This window comes from Lonchura striata, chromosome 6 (genome assembly GCF_050655825.1).
Source record: "Lonchura striata isolate lonStrDom1 chromosome 6, ASM5065582v1, whole genome shotgun sequence".
Lineage (NCBI taxonomy): Eukaryota > Metazoa > Chordata > Aves > Passeriformes > Estrildidae > Lonchura > Lonchura striata.
The window spans coordinates 24,203,205-24,222,688 of record NC_140708.1 but is presented as its reverse complement, the minus strand read 5'-3'; the positions used below and the strand labels follow the sequence as shown (position 1 = coordinate 24,222,688).

The window sequence follows — 19,484 nt, the reverse complement described above, 5'->3', positions numbered from 1 at the left end:
AAAACAGGATCTGACAAAAACAAGTAATGGAAGGATAATAATTTATTAAAAGCAAGGTGATAGGGAAGGTTTAGCCCTCATGAAAACAGTAGCTTGTATTGTATGCAGAGTAAAAGAACACAGATGTTAACTCCTTTTCCCAAGTGTGGTTATCCCCTGCTCCTTCCAGCCCCTTTTCCTGAGGCCTCACACATTTGCAGTGTGAGTGGTGTTCAGTCTCTAATGCAATAAAATGCTATAGCAACACTGTTTTATTTAAATGCGATTCAGAAAGGGGGATGTGATTGTGCTGAAGATCTGCTAATTGCATCATTTTCTCCTTGTATTAAACAATGTGTTCATTGCATCATTTTCTCCTTGTATTAAACAATGTGTAGGGAAATGATTTATATTATATTGAAGAGGTCTGAGCTTTTGACCTTGTAAATGAATTCCCAGAGACAGCTAAATACAATGCAGTAAGTAATGGGCTTTAATTAGGAAGCTGGAAGAGTTGTACATAGTTCTGGTATCCTGATGTGGAAACTATCCAGACATTTTCAGGATCCTTGTACAGCAGTGTTGTGCAGCTGTGAAAGGAGTCACTATGCCTTCAACAAGGTTCTAGCAAGGAACTAAAAGAAAGGGAAACTCAGGAAGTACTTACAGGACTGACAACATGGTAGAAACTATAATTCTGAGACTTATCTTTTTTTCAGTGATGTTACTGGCTTGCAAGAAGAACAAAAATGGATCAAAAAGCAGTTAAGTTTGCAGAAATCTCCCACTGGCAGGTTAGACCTGAGTCCTGACAATTTTCATCTCCCTTGAGACCAGTAGTACAGTAATTGGTCCTGAAATGGGCTGGAATGATAAAAAGTTTTAGAGAACTCTGAGTTTTTCCATGTTCAGGAGGCTGATTATATTTGTTTCAGAATTATATATCTTAGTCTTCCTTACAGTCATAAAAGAAAAGGAACAACATTTTATTTTTTGGCCTGTAAGGGAATTTGACCAAGCAGTTAAAACACATTTAGTGGAAGAGGAAAAGAAAAACCTAAGTTTGATTGGAAAATGCTTTTAAACTTTCAGAAAACCAATGAAATTATTGAACAAAAATAGCATGGTATCTGTACTTTTCCACAGTTCTTATGGCTGCCTATAAGAAAGAGGAAGAGGAAACAACCTTATGTAACTAAGATGCATCTGCAAAGCAAGGACCTGCTTCAGTTTTCTTGTGAGGCTTTAGCATCGTTTGGGAAGCAGTTTATAAACTGAATATTCTAGTGCATGAGACACAGCTGTGTGCTAAGTGACCAACCATCAGCAGCTCTCTCCTGGGGCACCACACTTTGTAACAGGAGGATCTCCCAGGGCTGAGCAGCAGCCAGGATGAGTGCAGGGAGGTGTGACAGGCAGGCTGGCACTGCACATGGGGCACGGGAGAGCTCCAGTGATGTCCTGTCCTTCCTGCAAGCTGCACTGAGTTAGGCACCACGTTCCTGGGTGTGTTTTCATCAGCCAAAATTGCATTCAGCCAAAGTGCCATGGGGGCATGGGGTAAGAATCCTTCTGCACAGGTCACAATGCAGAGAGCCTTCTCAAGGCTTCCTCATATAAACAGAATTCTGTTGGAGTGAACTCTGTTTCATCTTAGATCTGTAATGTAGGTTGTAGCAAGTTATAAAAATACATACATGCTAACACAGATTTTATCTGTGACCTTTTTCTGTAACATATGTTATTGTTCAGATCACTGATAAAGGCATTAAGATGTACAGGCAGTGCTGGGTCCCACAGAATTCCACCCACCCAGCAGCGATTTCCCTGCACTGTTATGCTGTAAGGCTTCAGCTTCAGAGGCAGCTCTCATGCTACTCTGTATATGTTGGATCTGCAGTTGTTTGGTTTTTTAAATATTTTAGAATGCAAAGGGGTTCTGAGGGCTTTTACAACTATGTTTATAATATTCCTCAAAAAATTACAAAAAGTCATTTTTATACAGCCTTATTCTCAATTTTTATTATATTTTTGCTCTTTATTTTTGTTGTTTGAATTCTGTATTTGCAGCTGTGATAGGTTGACTTAGAGTGGTGTGTTCATCTGGCATGATTGTAATTAGCTACTTCTTGTCATTACATGCTTGAATTTTTTGTTAAACTGCCTTTCTTCCTGGGGAAAACCCCACAAGCATTTTAAAGGGCTGATGAAAGTAAGTGTTGATTTTTCTGGAGGCACTTTGGCCTATTTGTAACACCTGTGTGGATGCAGGCTATTCATGCCTGCTGCAATGTCCATGCCCAACTTTATTGATGGTTCTTTTAACATCCTCTTGCAGTGGAATTGAAATCAAAAAAGCCCCCAAAAGTTTTTGCAAACTTTCGAATTGACTTCTGACTTCTTTTTTTTTCTGATACAGACAATGCACATGTATTAAATATGACTGCATTGGCCACAGTATTTTTTTACTTTTGCATATAACAGCATACACTTTCATATAATGGCATGCCAATTCCAAAAGTGGGTTTCCTTTTTATCCAAAGGTATTTCTAAAAGTATGTGTTCACTTTAGTCACAAAGGTGGTAGATTTCTCCTTGTATATTTTGTACATTCTTTGGTTTATTGCCACTTAACGCTCATTCCTTCACTGTTATTTAGTGGTTCTTGTGAAGTTAAAAAAAAAAAAAAGTTCAGCTGCGCTCTCTTTTGTTTGTAGGTTGTGCTGAGTGACTCATACAGAAGACAAGGAAGTTGCAGTGTGGTCACATCTCCTTGTCCTGCCCAGCAGTGACACTTAAACTCTGAATGCTCTAAACCCAGTGCCAGGAGCAAGAAATGGAGACCAGGACTCAGCCTTTGGGAGAGGCAGGTACCAGCTTGGTGACGTTTGTGGTGAGAGTGACTCCACAATTTGCCATCATCTAGAGCCAAAAAGTGAAACTGTAGCAGTACAGCAAATTATTAAATTTGCTAGTGAAAGAAATTACCTTGTTGAGGTCCTTTTCCTCATGATTTGCTGGAGAGCCAGGCATATTGGCTCATACAGGAGTTGAGCTGTGATAGAAACAAGCATTCAGAGCCCACAGGTTTAATCTGTAAGTAATTGGTCCATGAAACTCACTTCCAGCAAATTTCTCTCGTGGGAACCATCTGATTCCTTACAATGTGCAAGCTCCTCTTGAAACCTTGCTCTTGGTGAGATAGTAACAGGACAACCACTTGCAAAAATGTGGGGGGAACTGATGTCCTTGTTGCTGTCAGTCTGGGAATGTGTTGGCTGTGGAGCTGGGAAGTTTTGTGGAGAAGGACCCCTTCGCCCTCCCTGTCCCACACACAGGCTGTGTAGGTCTGACTTCCCTAGAAGACTTCTTTTTTTATTATTTTTTTTTTTTCCACAGTGGTGTGGTGGGAAGATGTCATTTACATTTTGACAAGTTTGGATAACTTGTTGCTGCAGAGGTTCTAATCATGGGGAATCTGGCCCTTGAGAAATATTCCAATATAACATTATTGCGAGGCCTTATCTAGAGTGTAATTTTGGACAGTTATGTCAGTATGAGCTGTGACCAAGCTACTGAGGTGCTGCTGATAGTTTGCACACAGTGGGTGAGAGCTCTGCCCTGGCCAGTGGCCTGAGGGCTTACCCAGAATCTCTGCTGGATTTGCAGCTCCTGGTATAGACAGTGTTCCTTTGACTGTCTTTCTGACATATTTGTTGTTTTCATTGTAAGATTAGGGATGTCTACACCAGTTAGATTGTGAGCTATGGGAGATGCCTTGCAGATAAAATGCAGAGTTTATTTCTACAAAAACACACACACACACACACAAAAAAACCCAACAAAAAACACAAAAACCCCAAACAAACAAACAAAAAAACCCAACCAAAAATCTTGAAAGGCATTCAAAACTATGTATTTAAACTTATGTCAAATTTATGGAGAGAAAATATCTAATATATCTGCATCTATTATGTATGAGGATATGGATACATACTCCTGTCTTAAGAAATCCTTTTGCTTTACATAAGGAAGGAGAGAGGATATAGGAAGAAAATCACTGTAGGTGTCCCATTTCTTTCCAAGCATCTGCTATTAGGAAATCTCAGACACAGGATACTGAGCTGTATGGATATCAGCCTGACCCAGCAGAACTTGTGTTTATGTGCTGTTTATTTACCTAAGAAGGGTGATGGGGGAGACATTATCTCATTTTTGCTTTGAACATGTTTCTTTGATTTTGAATGAAGGATAATTTTACCACATTACCATAGAGGAAGATACCTTGTTAAGAAGATGAAGGAAGGTTGTGAATTAATATTCTTCATCAGTCTACTTGAGGCCCAGATGGCAAACACTGTCTTCTCCAGCTCTTGAGGAACACAGGCAAAACTACTTTCCAAATTTTGAAGGTTGAAAACTGCCGTATTTGAAAATTATTAGAGCGATTTTGTCTTAGTTGTTAGAGTGGGACCAGTGCAGGAGCCTGACAATCACAGAGAAAGCTAATCTATGGGTCTGACAGTTTATGGTTAATCTGACACTTTACAGATGCTTACTGTGTGACAGCTGCAATGAATCAGGTTATTAGAGCAACTTTCTGCTCCCTGAAGCTTATTTATTCCTATCTTTCTCTAAATAGGGGGTGGGGATGTGTAAAGCCTATCAATGAGGTAGAGGAGAGGGCCTGAAGCCAGACAAACCAAAACATTTAGAGATTTTGCTAATGTTACGAAGATGAAAGGAATCCCCAAATAAAAAGGAGCCAGAGACTTATTTAGCAGAGCCTCATTCCTAAACAGCCAATTGCATGAAGGCAGGAAGGTTTCCATGCACATCTCAGAAGTTGTTTTCCCTTATAAAGTAAAGCAAAAAGATTACTTTATTCACAGTCTTCTATAGCCTGGGATAAGCCTGCAGCTTCTGTCCCTCCTTTACCAAAAAGGTATGGCATCTACCCACTGGTGCTGGGCCTCTGAGCTGGCATTCTCTGGGCCAGCTGGAGCCATTTCCTAGGCATGGCTGGATCTACAGCCCCTGCTGCTGTGGAGGCCCAGGCACACTTTGTGTTCGTATGGCAATCCACAGTTACTGAAAAGAAAGAACTAAGGAAGGTGCAGTTAAATTTCCACTGACATATTGAAAGATGTTGGAAGTCAAGTCAAGAGAGTTCCCAATGTGCATTGGAACTTTGCTAGTATCTCTATTAAGAGATCAGGGGAAAAGATATTGAAGAGAGAGGCAAAGTTAATTTATTATCTTTTTCTTTTGCTGATTGTACTCCAGACATACTCCTGTGATGCAGACTGCAAAAGGGTTTAGCGTGGAAAACCTAAGAAGTTCTCAGGGGGAGGTAAATAAACACCATAGGTTTTCGCTATGGATACAAAGAAAGAACAAGAACCTTGGGGTAGACACACCAGGCAAATTGTGCTCTGCAGTTTCTGTACAAATGAGTGGGATAGGGACTGAAAGGCAGCAGAAGCTGGTGTTGGAAGTGGCCTCCAGAGGGAAAGCTAAACTACTTTCAGGAATGGTGTTTTGTTCTTTTCCTTAAAAAGCAAGCACAAAAAAACACAAACAAAAAACCCAAAGCCCCACTCTATATATATAGATATGTTTCAGATGAGCTCTTGTTTGTCCATAGCTGCAGAGGAGGGTTCAGAGGTTTGATCCCCAGAACCTAGGCTTGATTCTCAGACTTTTTCTATGCAGTTCTTTTTAGGTTCTCATTCATGTCTCATTCTTCTGAGTTCATTCTTCCCTCTGCCCTTGCCCCTCTGGCAATGACCTAAGTTACTGAGAAGAAAAGGTATAAGCTACTAATGTAATTTTTTTCACATGAGCTTTTATGTACAGAAATATTTGTGTGATCATAACTTCAGCATGGAGCCATTAAAAAGAAAAGGAATTCTTTTATTCTATAATGTCCCTGAAGCTGGACTGACTTAATTTCCTTGTATAGTTCACCTATTTGCCTGCCTTCCTTCCTTCCTGCCCTGGCATTTTCCATAATGTCCCACTGCAGGGACGAGCTGCCTGCACTGCTCTTCATTGTGCTCTGGAGCTGTGGCTGGGCAGCACTTCTGCATTTTCCCTCTGCTGTTGCTGTGTATCCATTCACTACTGCTCAGTCAGCCTCTGGGCTTACTTCTTCCTTCTAGTCTGCCTGTGCCTGTCCCTAACAAATACCCTTCATATGGCAGCTCCTTCCAAAGAGCTGGTGTTTACTCTGTATCACCACATCAACAACTGCCTGCTCTGAGCGAGACCCTGTGTCAGCTGTGTCTTTTTCATGAGCACCCTGAAATCTTCGGTGCCCATGACAGGGAAGGTGGTGTGTGGTCCCCACCCAAATAACCACTCCTCAAAGCAGCCAAGGGGGTGCTGCTGCCACCACTGCCACCAGCAGTAATTGTGGTGTGCACCAGGGTAAGGTTACAGCAATAATGACAAAGCTTAACAGAGGTCCAGTCTCTGGTATCTGTGTGGCCACTGTCTCCTTCACTGTCAAAGGTAGAAAACTGTTGCCTGTATTTCTAGCTATGCCAAGGAGCAGTGTGGGTGAGGTACCAGCTCTGCTGAAGGATGTTTACTTGGCTCTGCAACCTCACTTGTGCTGGACCCACCATAGTACCATCACCACCAAGTGTTTTTGGGATTGTGAACTTCTGCTCAGTAAGGCAGAAAGTTTGTGTTCTATTGAATCTTTGTCCCAGTCTAGATATTCAAGGATGATGTTTCTGAAAACCTTGGAGTGTGTTTCTTCTGATCTAAAAGGTAATTGATGCTTGTATCGAAATCAGACATGATACTGCATTGATGGGTTCTGCTGTGTGAAATTCCCATTCCCCTTGACCAAGCTTCCCTGATCTAATACCATATGTTCTATATGAGGTATGCAAGTTTTCTCAGCTATGTTGTTGAGTGTTGTTTAAAAAACAAAGAATTTGGTTTTGGCTGTCCTTAGAAAGTCAGTTGGAGATATGCAAAAAAGGGCCTCTTTAGATCTTCAGGTTTGGGTTGGTTACCTCAATGGGTTTTTTTCTTTTTCTTGCCCTTTTTCTTTCCTTTTCTTCTTTTTTTTTTTTTTTTTTTTTAGTATATCTGTCTTTTGCCCTGATGATGGAAGTGAAATAGTAAATAGCTTTTGCATGGCTCATGTTCCAACACTTGCTAGCTTCTGTTTCTGACTCTCCAGAGCAGTTACATTCCTTAAAAGTTCCTTTCCTTAAAAGTTAAATTCCTTTTGGTGTTCAATCCATAATCCTGCCTATTTACTATCTCTGCTAGCAGTTTATTCCTTAAATTTTTCACATCAGAAAAACTTTCACTGTGGTTTTCTGGGAGGTTTTTTTTCATGAAAGCTTCTCAGTTAGGCAGCCAGCGCTCCATAAACAAATGCACGGCACCTCTCCCTGTTGTAACAAGACTTGCAAAGCAAGGCTCTTACTTGGATTATCACATCTCTCTTGGCTTGTGTGTTTGGAGAACTTTTGAATTTTTAAGGTTTTGTATTGGAGTTAAGAGATGCTGTTTCTCATCTGTTGTACAAACTTAATGAGAAAACATTGTTGGCTGTGAAAGGGCTGCTTCACTAGAATTAATCTGTCCACAGAACAGTTGGCTACAGCTGTAGAAATCCAGGCTTGTGCTGAAAATAACTTGTACAATGAGAACTGTTCCTTTGTTTGCTAAAAATGTGTTCAGTGAAAAAGATAGCTGGGGTTATAAAATTAAATAACTTTATTATGAACAATTTGAGATGTAAATTTCTGACAGTGCAGATTTGTGGGCATCAGTGGAGTAGCTCTAGGGCAAATTTGGTCTGCAGAACCTGGAGCTGGAAAATAAGCTTTCAGAGAAACAGAATGGATTCTAACCCATCACAGACCAGAGAGGATAATAACAATCTTTTAATTGAACATTTTCAAAACCTTCAAAGATTTCTCTGTGAATCTTGTACAACAGCTGGTACTTTTTTATTACCCTTAAGCCTGTGGGCAATATTTATTATACAAGCAAAATTATAAGCTTTTAAAGAGACTTTGTAGAAAAATTAAGCAGCTGTTTAGCTGGCCAAAAATATTTATTCATTGTTTTTATCAAAATCTTTAATGACAGCAAGGTGTTTGTTTAAAAGACCTTCCCTGTTATAAATTACTGCTCTTCCAATTTTTCATTATGCTTCTTGGATGTTACTGTGGAGTCCTGGACCTCTCTTGTTTGAGCACATGATCAACCTGTGAGAGGATGTCTACTGTGGGCACACTTTCTCTGTATTTTAGCAACTCTCCTGAAGTTTTTAAATGTTTATCTTACACAGCTGAAAGTCTCCTCCTGTTTCATGAGCTCTACACTGGAATGCAGTGGAAGAGACCCAGGGCCTGTGGCCACCCAGATTAGAGTTTTTTGTATTAAGGTCCCTATATGGTTTTGTTAGAGACTTCAGCTCTGTCTCTGTCTGTCTCTGCTCCTTGTTTGGGAGGCTAGTGGGAGGAGAAGAGCTGAAGGGGCTATAAAACCTCTGAGGTTTCAGATACGGAGTGTACCACCCTAGAGCAGCCATCCTCAGCCAAGCGCTGTCAGGGTAAGTGGCACGGAACCAATGGCATGATTTACAGGTTGCTGGAGGATTTCAATTAAATAATGTCAAGTGGAAGTTGTTCAGAAGGATGCACTGCTGTGCTGTAATTTGCTTAAAAGGCTTATTAGAATTGAGTAGATAAAATACTTTTAGTATCTGTACTGAGTTGTCTTTATTTTATATTCTTCAAGGAAGAGAAAAGTTACCCTCATAATTTACCCTAAAAGAAAAATTACCCTAATAATTTTACTGCTTCTACCAGCACTTCAGCAACTATATAAAAAAATGGCTTGTGTAATGCCACCGCTGGAATTGCAGATATACTCTGGTTTAAATGAACTTGTCTGACATTGGGGTATTAGTTTGGGACAGAGTTCCTGGTGGGGTATAGTAATACCCCTGATGGGGTAATAGTGTTTCTTAGCAGATTTGCTTCAGTGCTTTCAATCGAGTGTGAGATAAAAGAGTGTTTCATGGAATGTGACTGCAGGAAGAGCTGGTAGTATGCTAATCAGCAGTGTCTAATAGGATGAAATGAGGATGCATGTGTATTCATCCTTGTCTCTATGTGTATGAAACTACTGTTATGTAAAATGCCAAATATTCATTTGCAGGCTACACACAGCACTTGTGGAGCTGGAGTTCCCTTTATAATTTATTGGGTAGATTGGTGAGGTGATTGATTATATTTGCATGCAAAACAGGGAGAAGAAAGAGGCTAAAGACTGTTCTGTTTACTTGGGAGAAAAATTTCCTTTCTTCCACAGTCTCTGCGACATTTGCCTGCCATGGCAGTCCTGAGCTGTAACTCATTGGTTGGTAGCAGAGCCCTCTGTCTGATTTTTCAACTTTTTGTGCTTTATTACTAAATATGGTTTTCATTTACAGTCCACTAAGCTCAGAAATGTAGCCTTTCCTGCCCCCTTCTTCCCCTCCCCCAAGTGATTTTTGGCATTGCATTAGCTGCATTGGTTTGAGCAACCCCCCTGACCTCAAACACGGTTCCAAAAACAGACGGCTGAAAAGCATATTTCCTAATTAGGAAATGGTTTGTCCAAACCAGTCTGTTCATTCATGTTAGATAACAGTTGTACTCCATTCAGTAAATATTTTAATATAAAGAGCCTAAGTAGTTTAATAAATGAAAAAAATTGCAACTTACTTTCCTTCCACAGTTACAATGATAAAATATCTGGAACACAAAGTTAGGATTTCCCTATCCTTGCCTTCTCCTGGGAGCTCTGCCCACGCAGCCTGCAGGAGCAGGGCTGCAGCCACGTCTCGTGGCTGCCTGGCTGGGAGAGACAGAGGATCTCAAATGAAGCATTTGGGAGAACTGTCTGGGCTTGTTCCATCCATTGTAGAGGCTAAACAGATTGTGGCCTCCCTTGCTCACGGCCGTGGCTCTTGCTGGCCCCATTCTCATTTCTGCCTGCACTTCCAGTATTCCTGCAGCAGAAGGTTTTGGAGACTGCATGTGGAGCCAGCTGGTCCGTGGATGACAGCTGTCTCCCTTAGCTGTTAACACACTGCAATTTGTTGGACTCTGCATGGAAGCCCAGGCTTGGAGTGGGCCAAGTGATTCCCTACCACACTATAAATTGTGAGCAAATAATTCTTCTTGAGTCCTGGTATTCAGTGCTTGTTTCTGTAATTGACTTCAATACAAAGCCTTCAAAGCATTTTTATTACCCATATTATCTTCTGTTGCCAGAGCAAGAAAACAGTTTTTTTACTGAGCCAAGGAGCTAACATAAATTTACTGTCACAATACAAATGTAGTTTATTAGCTGCTTTGAAATGATGATAGAGCAGACGTTATGGCCTGTTTTTAAAACACATACTGTCTCTGGCTTAATTTTAAAGGTGGGTTTATTTTTCTGACTGATTAGGGGAGACCTGGAAAAGACTTGCTTCTTTTTTTCCCCCTTTTTTATTTGGAAAATTTCTACCTTTTCAAAAGGTTAAATATAAACTTAATTGGCCATCTTAACCAGTGGATTAATATCTGCATCAGGAAAACACCCCTGGTACATGCATAGCATTTAATGTAATTAGTTTTTGGGAAGCTCACGACTAGAAGGGGAAGCTGAAGTGCTCTTACCTTTTAACATCTATCCACATGTGTCAGGATTTTGTCAGGGCGATAGAAAAGCAGGAGAAGTTGTGCTGAATTAAATGCAAATGAACCTTTGTTTTTGCAGCTGTCAGTCCAGTGTTCTCTTTTATCAACCTCCCCCAGCCGTGGATTTCTGAGACCAAATTTAGATAAACATTTGCTGCTCCCTGATCTCTCTGCCCGTGCTGCGGGGCTGGAAGTCTCCTCTGGAATTCCCTGGATAATCTCTGGTGCACACAGACATGGCTGATACTGCTCATGCTTTCGGAATGAAGCCCATTCCCTCTCACAGCCCCACATCCTTGTGATTCCCAGCCCAGGACCATACCCCTCCTTGCAGGTTCTGGTAGCCAGGGTGGCTCTGCTACCCGAGTGTGATTTTTGGTTCTGGTTTAATTCTTCCCTGCTGTTTTCATAGGGCTGTTTTCTGTCGGGAAGGCCAGCAGGCACTGCTGTAGAAGATGTGTGAGGAAGAGGACAGCACTGCCCTTGTTTGTGACAACGGGTCGGGGCTCTGTAAAGCCGGCTTCGCTGGAGACGATGCTCCCAGAGCAGTTTTCCCGTCCATTGTGGGTCGTCCCAGGCACCAGGTGATGAATTACTTTGTAGAAGGCTTTGCTGCCCTGTCCCCAGCTCTTCAGCCAGGGCCATCTGTGCCTGGGGCTAGTCCAGCATGGGCTGATCTGTGTAACACAGTATTTCCAGGCAAAATGAGTCCGGCAGCACACTCACCTGAATCAAAGGAGGTCTCTTGCCCTGTAAAAAAATCCTTTTAAAATTTTTCACTCTCTTCTATGCCATCTTTTCTCTACCCCTTAATTTTGAATCACCTAGAGAACTGGGTGAGTAAAACTAGTTTAAAGAAACCCAGTCCAAAATCCAAATAAGCCTAACACAGGAACATCTAGAAATTCTGGCTGCCCTTAAAGCTGAGAATAGGTAATGTGTGGAAGACTAAAGCAGGAAGCAGAAGTTTTCACTTAGCTTCCTCATGACCTTTCTGACTTTATTCATTAATGAATAAGTACCAATAGGTACTTATTCATTAAATGGGTACCTGTCTAGGGTTGAGTTTCTTTAGCTTCAAGGTTTATATTTGAGTATATGATGCACTCTACTATATTTTAATAGTTTGCAAAAGACATTTATTATCTGAGCTGTTAATTATAGTTTATGAGACAGATCACCATAAGCATGAATTAGAGCAGCTTTTCTAGGTCATGACAAACTAATCCAAGTAATTAACAGATCCACCTAATTGCTTCTAAGTCACCCAAGGCCCTGGGCGAAAAGAGGCAAGCTCTTTGCAAGATGAAGACTTTATATGTCCGGCAAATGCATTTTAAATTCTCCAGGATTGGAGAAATACCTGCATTTCAATATAGAAAAAAGGACTTGAGGGCTAATTAATGCCTCTGGGAATTACCATAATTTGGAAAGTGCATTCAAATGCCACCATCTGTAGCTAGTGGAAATGATAATAATTGCTCAAAACAAAGCCATATAGTTACAGTAGAAATAAATACAGATTTCTAGAACCTTTCTTTCCTGATCATTTAGGAGAGATCATCCCATTAAAAATTGTAAATATGGGATACCTGTTTTTAAGACATGGATTTAGAAATGCTAAGATTTGGAATCTGTAATGACTAAGTTCTGATAGAAGTATTACGCACTTAAAAAATCCTACTATATTTTATTTTTCTTTCATTATTTCTGATTTTAACATAGAGACTAATGTATATCCAGAGTAGTTTCCAGATTCTGGTCCTTTAATAATTTCTACAGGATCCATGAAAATATCTGTAAAGAAGCCCACAGAGTAGATTTAAATTGTCCATCCCTAATTACAGTATTATGGCATTCAAATAGAGGATTAAAAAATGTTGAAACTGAAGCTTTGAGAAATGTAAAGTTTATATCACTCCATCTTGACCCTTAGATGGCACAATATCACTTTCTGCTTTTACCTCACTTTATTGTCATTTAGCAGACTGTTCATCCCTAAATAATAACAAACATAAACCAACTCAGTTTTCCCACTTTATCTTGATGCATTTAATATTGTACTTACTCTGTTTACTTAACTGTAGTGGAAATATGAACTCCAGAGACTTAATCAAACATTTAATACTGGCAATTTAAGAGCAACACACAATACCCCATTTGTCAGTAATAGTAAATTGTATTGTAACTAGTATAGCTGGCAACTGGATTTATTTCCCAGCTAATGTTCTGTCTACTTTATGACACTTTTCCCTGAGAGACTAACACAATTTGTATTATTTTATAGGGTGTGATGGTTGGTATGGGTCAAAAAGACAGCTATGTGGGTGACGAGGCTCAAAGCAAGAGAGGAATCCTGACCCTGAAATACCCCATAGAGCACGGCATCATTACAAACTGGGACGACATGGAGAAGGTATTTCAGCTTTGAAAAGCCAATGTGTACTACTGATAAACAGAACTATTTGATCCAAATATTTACAGAATATCCTCTAAATTTTAGATGAAAGTGTCTAAAGCTTGAGTATCAGTAGGAGTACACCAAAATTGTAATTAGGAGTTCTTTTACTCCAGCCTGATCTTTGCTAGTTATTGAGAAGGGGGCAGGGGGAGAAAGAAGGGAAGGAAGAAAGGAAAAGGAATAAATCAAATTGCCAGTAAAAAATGGAATTTAAGAAGTTATCTGTTTCTGCAAAAATGCAAAGCATGAATGTGATTCTGATGAGAAGGGAAGTGTTTATACACATACTTTTTATGCTTGGAAGATTAGCAATATTGCAGTGCAATGCATCCATTTCAGAGCCAGTATTTGACTGAAAGGCTTCCAGAACCATGTTTATAGTCATAGTTTGTACAGATAATATAATTTCTAAGATTCTAAAATGGTATCTCCATTTAATGTTGTTCTGTGAAAATAGGGGTATTTGGAACAGTCTGAACATCCCAACACACTGTAAGTGTGTGGAGTCACCAGCACTTAATGAGTCTCAGTATTGTAGAATTTGCTTGAAAGCAAAATCTTTTAGATGCCAAACATATCAACCAGTCCCTAATGACCACCGGCTTGAAAACAAGCTTAGCAAAAACTTCTTGGCCTTCAGACTGAAATCCCAGGTTGTTTTACTTCTTATCAGTGTATTAGCCTCCTCACTGCCCAATTTGGCCTCAGATTTTTACAGTAGGAACAAATTATGTGGAGGTGATAAACAGAAGTGGCTTTCAACCTCACAAACCATTTATCTTCATTTCTTTTCATGAATTCTTGGTCTGGCCTGTACAAACCAAAAGAAGAAACTGTCAAAAGACTCATTATCTATTGAAATCTGTGTATGTTCTCTGAGTTGTTCTGGAACTGTTTCCCTTTCAGTCATTATTGAAATAGCATTGCTGGAACCAAGTGTGTCCTCTTCTGTCTTTTCTATTGTAAGAGTACCATGTTAATTTTCCTTATGTGTCCTTAAAGTAAGCCATATATTACTGGTAGTAAATCCTGAGGATGGTGATTTTCTTTCTACAGTTACTCTGGTAGTCTCTGTGGAGGCAGTAAGAACAACTGCATGAGAAACATCACCAGCATATATCTAGAGCTGTAAGCAGAGTTCTGGAGCTCAGTACCTGTCTGGAAGTGATGCTGAGCTGCTGACTGATGGTGTTTCTTTCCCTTGGCTTCTCTCACTGTCCTCAGATCTGGCATCATTCTTTCTACAATGAGCTCCGGGTTGCACCTGAAGAGCACCCGACTCTGCTGACCGAAGCACCGCTGAATCCCAAAGCCAACCGTGAGAAAATGACACAGGTGGGCTCGCACTAAAGCTATGGAATAGTCCAACCTTTTCTTTCAACAGGATGTGAATGTCACATTCACAGTCACACATTCCGGTTAGTCACGCTGTCCAGCAGTCTGTCTCTCTCAGTTATGGAAGATGGAAAGTACAAAGTGACCACCTGTCATATTTATATATTATTACATATAGTTTAGAAAATCACTGTATCCACTTTGAATGTGTGCACTCCAGTCAGTCCAAACTTTATGTCATCTTAATCTGTTTTTATGCCCAGGCCTATTACAAAATTATCTTTAATATGTGCATGTGGCTATATTAATGTGATAAAGATATAGGCCAAATACAGGGAGATACGTTACAGGACAAATATTTTTGGATTTAGATTTTGTATTTTCCTTTTTTGCTTTTACCAAGCATAGAGAAATATGAAAATCTTGTATTCTACTTCTTTTTCAGTATATTGCTTCAACTAAACTAAACCTTCTAGTGCTAAAGACAATTATTTAAATTGCATTTCAGATTATGTTTGAGACGTTCAATGTGCCAGCCATGTATGTAGCTATTCAAGCTGTTCTGTCCCTCTATGCCTCTGGACGTACCACAGGTAAGCCTGAGGGGAACACGGCATAGGTGTTTGAAGTAGTTCTGTGGGGATGATGGGAATGAACCGTGTGTTACTGCCTCAAAGGGATCGTGCTTGACTCTGGGGACGGTGTCACCCACAACGTGCCGATCTATGAAGGCTACGCCCTGCCACACGCCATCATGCGCCTGGACCTGGCTGGCCGGGACCTGACCGACTACCTCATGAAAATCCTGACGGAGCGGGGATACTCCTTCGTGACCACTGGTAAGGACACGCTGCCAGCCGAGAAGGGGCGTTGTTCATGGGCACTGGTTCTCCTGGCCGCAGAAGAACTGTCAGCGGTTCTGCAGCTGAATAGGCATGAGAAGGTCTCCAACATGAAGGTCCCTTGAAAGACTAGCAGAGGATTTGTTTAAAATATGGGGAGGGTGTTGGAGGATGAAAGGGAACAACCAGTCAACAGGTCTGGGTCCTTCCTGAATACCATTTTAAAGATTGAATCCTTTTTACAGCGGAGCGTGAAATTGTCCGTGACATTAAGGAAAAGCTCTGTTACGTGGCCCTGGACTTTGAAAATGAGATGGCCACTGCTGCATCTTCCTCCTCTCTGGAAAAAAGCTATGAGCTTCCTGATGGTCAGGTGATCACCATTGGAAATGAACGCTTTCGCTGCCCAGAGACCCTCTTCCAGCCATCTTTCATTGGTAGGTTCAGTGACTGTTGTGCCTTGGTAAACCACACAGAAATACCAAGTCCCAATTTCCTTCTGCTTGTGCTCCATTACTAACTTACCCAGACATACACAAGAGTGTGTCCTAGCACCCATTATAAAACAATCTTTTAGAACAGGTCTGTTACGGTGAGCTCATGGGCACTCAATTTCCCCTGTCCCCGGGACCCTGTGACTCTGATCAAGATAACCCTGAACCCCTCCTTCCTGCCCCAATGGGGTTGGTGGAGAGCCAGGGAAGCCCACCCTGTCCAAAGTCTGTATAGACCCCTGACATTTCCTGTTCGTCCTCTTTTGCCCCGCTCTCCACATGGACATCACAGGATAAAGAGAGCTGAACCAACATATATTGGGGTAACAGCCTCTTTTGGAAATCTTTGCCATCTCCTGATATTCTTCCCCTCCCAGCCTCGGACCTCTGGGCTAGCCTGATATTTAGGGGGCTGTGCGAGGGGGGGAACATCACAGGTCTATTAATGTGGTGGGAAGAACTTCACATTAAACAATTAGCCAAAATGCTTTCCCAAAATAAAGCCACTATGTTTATTCCTGTCTTCTGGCATTGTGCCTGTGCCATTCTGTATGTTTGAATGTGCTTGCCAGGAGTGGGAAGAGGTGGGAGGGGCATTTAGGCAGCAAGACCTACTTTTATTTTTCCAAAAGACTGCTACAAATCCTGAATCCACAGTTCATTGCCTATCCGGAGCAAAGCCAAGACAATGCCATGCTAATCAACATCCACGAAGGCAGATTTGCAACAAGGTCACACAGAAAGGTCACATAGAAATCCAGTGTCAGTTCTGCCAATAGGCAGAATTTCAACTCGGAGATAAAGCGTTGCATACGTAGAGGTTTTAGGACATATTGTGACTGTTCTGTCTCTGAGTTGACTTAATTTGAAAAGAAAAAAAAAGGAAAAAAAAATCCCAAATTATTCCAAGACCATATAAGGAATTCTTGGGACAATTGAGATTGCCTGCAGAAGTGTAATGGAAACTTTACCATTCCACATCCCAACTTTCTTTTTCAGGAGGAGTTGTTGTGTATAAGAGGGAGAGGAGGGCTGTACACCAAGGAACTTCTTAAGCAAATAATTTAGGCAATGGCAAAATGACTTTCCAGTTTTCCAAAGCTCTGAGACTGATGTCATCCAAAGAGTCATTAAAAACAGCATGTCAGTTCTGCATTAACAATTTTAAGTGTCTGTATGGAGTTGCTTCCTCAGTGTTCTTCTGTACCTTCCCCAGGCATGGAGTCTGCTGGCATTCATGAAACCACTTACAACAGCATCATGAAATGTGACATAGACATCAGAAAGGATCTTTATGCCAACAACGTGCTGTCTGGAGGCACCACCATGTACCCGGGTATTGCAGACAGGATGCAGAAGGAAATCACTGCTCTGGCTCCTAGCACCATGAAGATCAAGGTATGTATGGTGCAATCACTTGTAGACTATATGAGCTGGCATTTAGATCTAGTGAAACATGCAACACTTTACAAAGTAAGTGATTTTAACATATTTTGACTTACATCTGGATTACTTAGCAAATAATCACCAACTGGTAACTTTGGAGCTGGAAGAAGAGAGCCTTCTCTCATTTCCTTGTTCATGTTGATTTTGAGCAAATGTCCTAAGTGGCCAAAGAACAGCATGAACCCAGAAGCATAAATTTTCCTCTGGGGTATATGTGAGCTTCTTCAGCCTTTCTAGCCTGATAGACATGGAAGAGAGGAAATGTTGTTTTTGTCTTTGGCTTACATGTTTGAAAGACACCGTGACAAGCTATTCTTTGTTCTGCTGCTTCAAATCTTCTGTTCTTTGCTTTACAAACATTTTATCAGCTATACCAAAGGGAGTGCTCCATAGGTCATTGATTTTTTCAAGCCCACCTGGACTGTCATTATGTGTTTCCAGAACAATTATCTCCCCTTTTCTCATATATGCTCAGGAGTACAAGAGTGCACCAGGGATAGGGGTCACTGAGGAGGCTGAGTTAGGCAGAGGATTTGAGGGTACAGATTTATAAAACAAATTCTAAACTTTCCTGCTTGCAGCAATGGATAGCACTAGCACATAGATGCAGTGTTTTTCTTAATATCACAGATCACTGCTTTAGTATTTTTGTATAAAAATGTATTGTATTCATAGTAGACAGTTGTACTTAATGTTTTATTTCTTAAACAGATCATTGCTCCTCCTGAACGCAAGTACTCGGTCTGGATTGGAGGCTCTATTCTTGCTTCCCTCTCTACTTTCCAGCAGATGTGGATCAGCAAACAGGAATATGATGAAGCTGGCCCATCCATTGTTCACCGCAAATGCTTTTAAATTGCTTTTTCTTTATATGTCTCCTTAGTGTGAATGTATTCAGGAAAGTACATTCTTATAATTTCATTCCATAAATCCTTCATCGTAATTAATCTAATTAATTGGATACTGTGTAGTTTTTAAAATAAATTTTAAATATGCTATGAAATTGCTGCTCCTATTTAAAACAAAAGCAAAAGCCATGCCGTGAGTGTGCGGAGATGCCATTACTGCTGGCTTGAAGCTCCATCTTGTGACATGAATTTATTATTACACTCTACTGGGCTTAACAGAAATGGTGGTACCTTTAGCTCGATGATACCAATGCCAGAAGATGCTCACCTGTCAGGCTGCATGTTCTCAAAGTTTAGCCTCAGAAAACTTTTTAATGTGCAGACAGAACCAGTCGTGGTTCTTACAAAGTTCTAGGCAGTACCAAAGGAGCACAGCATCTGTTCAATATCAGGATGAGCATGGGCATGCTGCTTTGTATCTGCTCTATCCAGAAATATTATCTATCCACATCACTTCTTACTTCACAGCTGTCATGATGGAAAAGCTAATTTCTCACAGTGTATGGCCCAGGGGTGTATGATATGTACCCCAACAATCCTGTGTTTTCTTTAAAGAAAAAAAACCTTTTCCTTTGGGAGCATATCTAAACACTAGGTCAAACATATGACTTTCCTATTGTATGCCCTCAGGATGAGTGCAGCCTATTATTTTTATTTTGTGTTTTCTAGCAAGATATAAAGGATAATTAAGCTGGCTTAATATACTTTTTCTTCAGAACTTTTTTTTTAAATGGGGGGGGGAATAATGTGTTCAAAGCAGCTAAAGTAATTTAGACAATTTTATTTTCCTGTGATTTTTATGATTCCATTTATAATCTTCAACACATCAGCTAGAAGTATATGCTTAGAAGCTGAAGCCAGTAATACTGTCTTAGAAGAATATATATATGAATAAAGAATTAACTGAGACAGGCCTGGAAAAGGTCACTTCTAAGGAACTTGCTGCAATCTATTTTCATTAGAGTCCAGGATAAAGGATGCTATTTATTTTCATTAACCTATTTTCCTCTCTCAACTCAATAGTTTACCTCACTTGCCTGTTACTTGTTACCTTTCAAACTGTAAGCTCTTTGCAACAGCACCTGTTATTTGCCATGTCTTCATAACCCTGGGGTTCCAAATCTTGTCCAGCTCCTGACTGTTAGCACATGTTGCAAATCTCTTTGTACTAACCTTATTATTTAAAGCATAAGTCATCTAGGTTCTTGGAACAGTGACTAAATAAACTCTTGTAAAAGCAAACAACTTGGTATGGTTCTTCCTTCTAACTCTGTCTAGATCTTTTTATCTAACTCTAGATAGATTGA

At 40.5% G+C, this 19,484-nt stretch overlaps 1 protein-coding gene across 3 annotated transcripts in view; it reads left to right on the top strand.

The window, feature by feature from the left end:
* ACTA2 (actin alpha 2, smooth muscle) overlaps positions 1 to 18,272 on the top strand; it is a 55,442-nt gene extending 37,170 nt beyond the window's left edge. For 2 of the 3 annotated variants that reach the window (XM_085582517.1, XM_085582518.1), the window contains 9 exons: positions 2,697 to 2,845; positions 11,104 to 11,275; positions 12,979 to 13,107; positions 14,377 to 14,487; positions 14,996 to 15,080; positions 15,165 to 15,326; positions 15,575 to 15,766; positions 17,040 to 17,221; positions 17,981 to 18,272. In XM_085582517.1, the coding sequence (XP_085438643.1) occupies positions 11,147 to 11,275; positions 12,979 to 13,107; positions 14,377 to 14,487; positions 14,996 to 15,080; positions 15,165 to 15,326; positions 15,575 to 15,766; positions 17,040 to 17,221; positions 17,981 to 18,124 (1,134 nt within the window). In that variant the 5' untranslated portion in view covers positions 2,697 to 2,845; positions 11,104 to 11,146 and the 3' untranslated portion in view covers positions 18,125 to 18,272. Of the gene's footprint in view, positions 1 to 2,696; positions 2,846 to 8,527; positions 8,570 to 11,103; positions 11,276 to 12,978; positions 13,108 to 14,376; positions 14,488 to 14,995; positions 15,081 to 15,164; positions 15,327 to 15,574; positions 15,767 to 17,039; positions 17,222 to 17,980 lie in introns of those variants that run through there. The other variant, XM_021539349.4, reaches the window with a different exon arrangement.
* Positions 18,273 to 19,484: the final 1,212 nt, after the last annotated feature.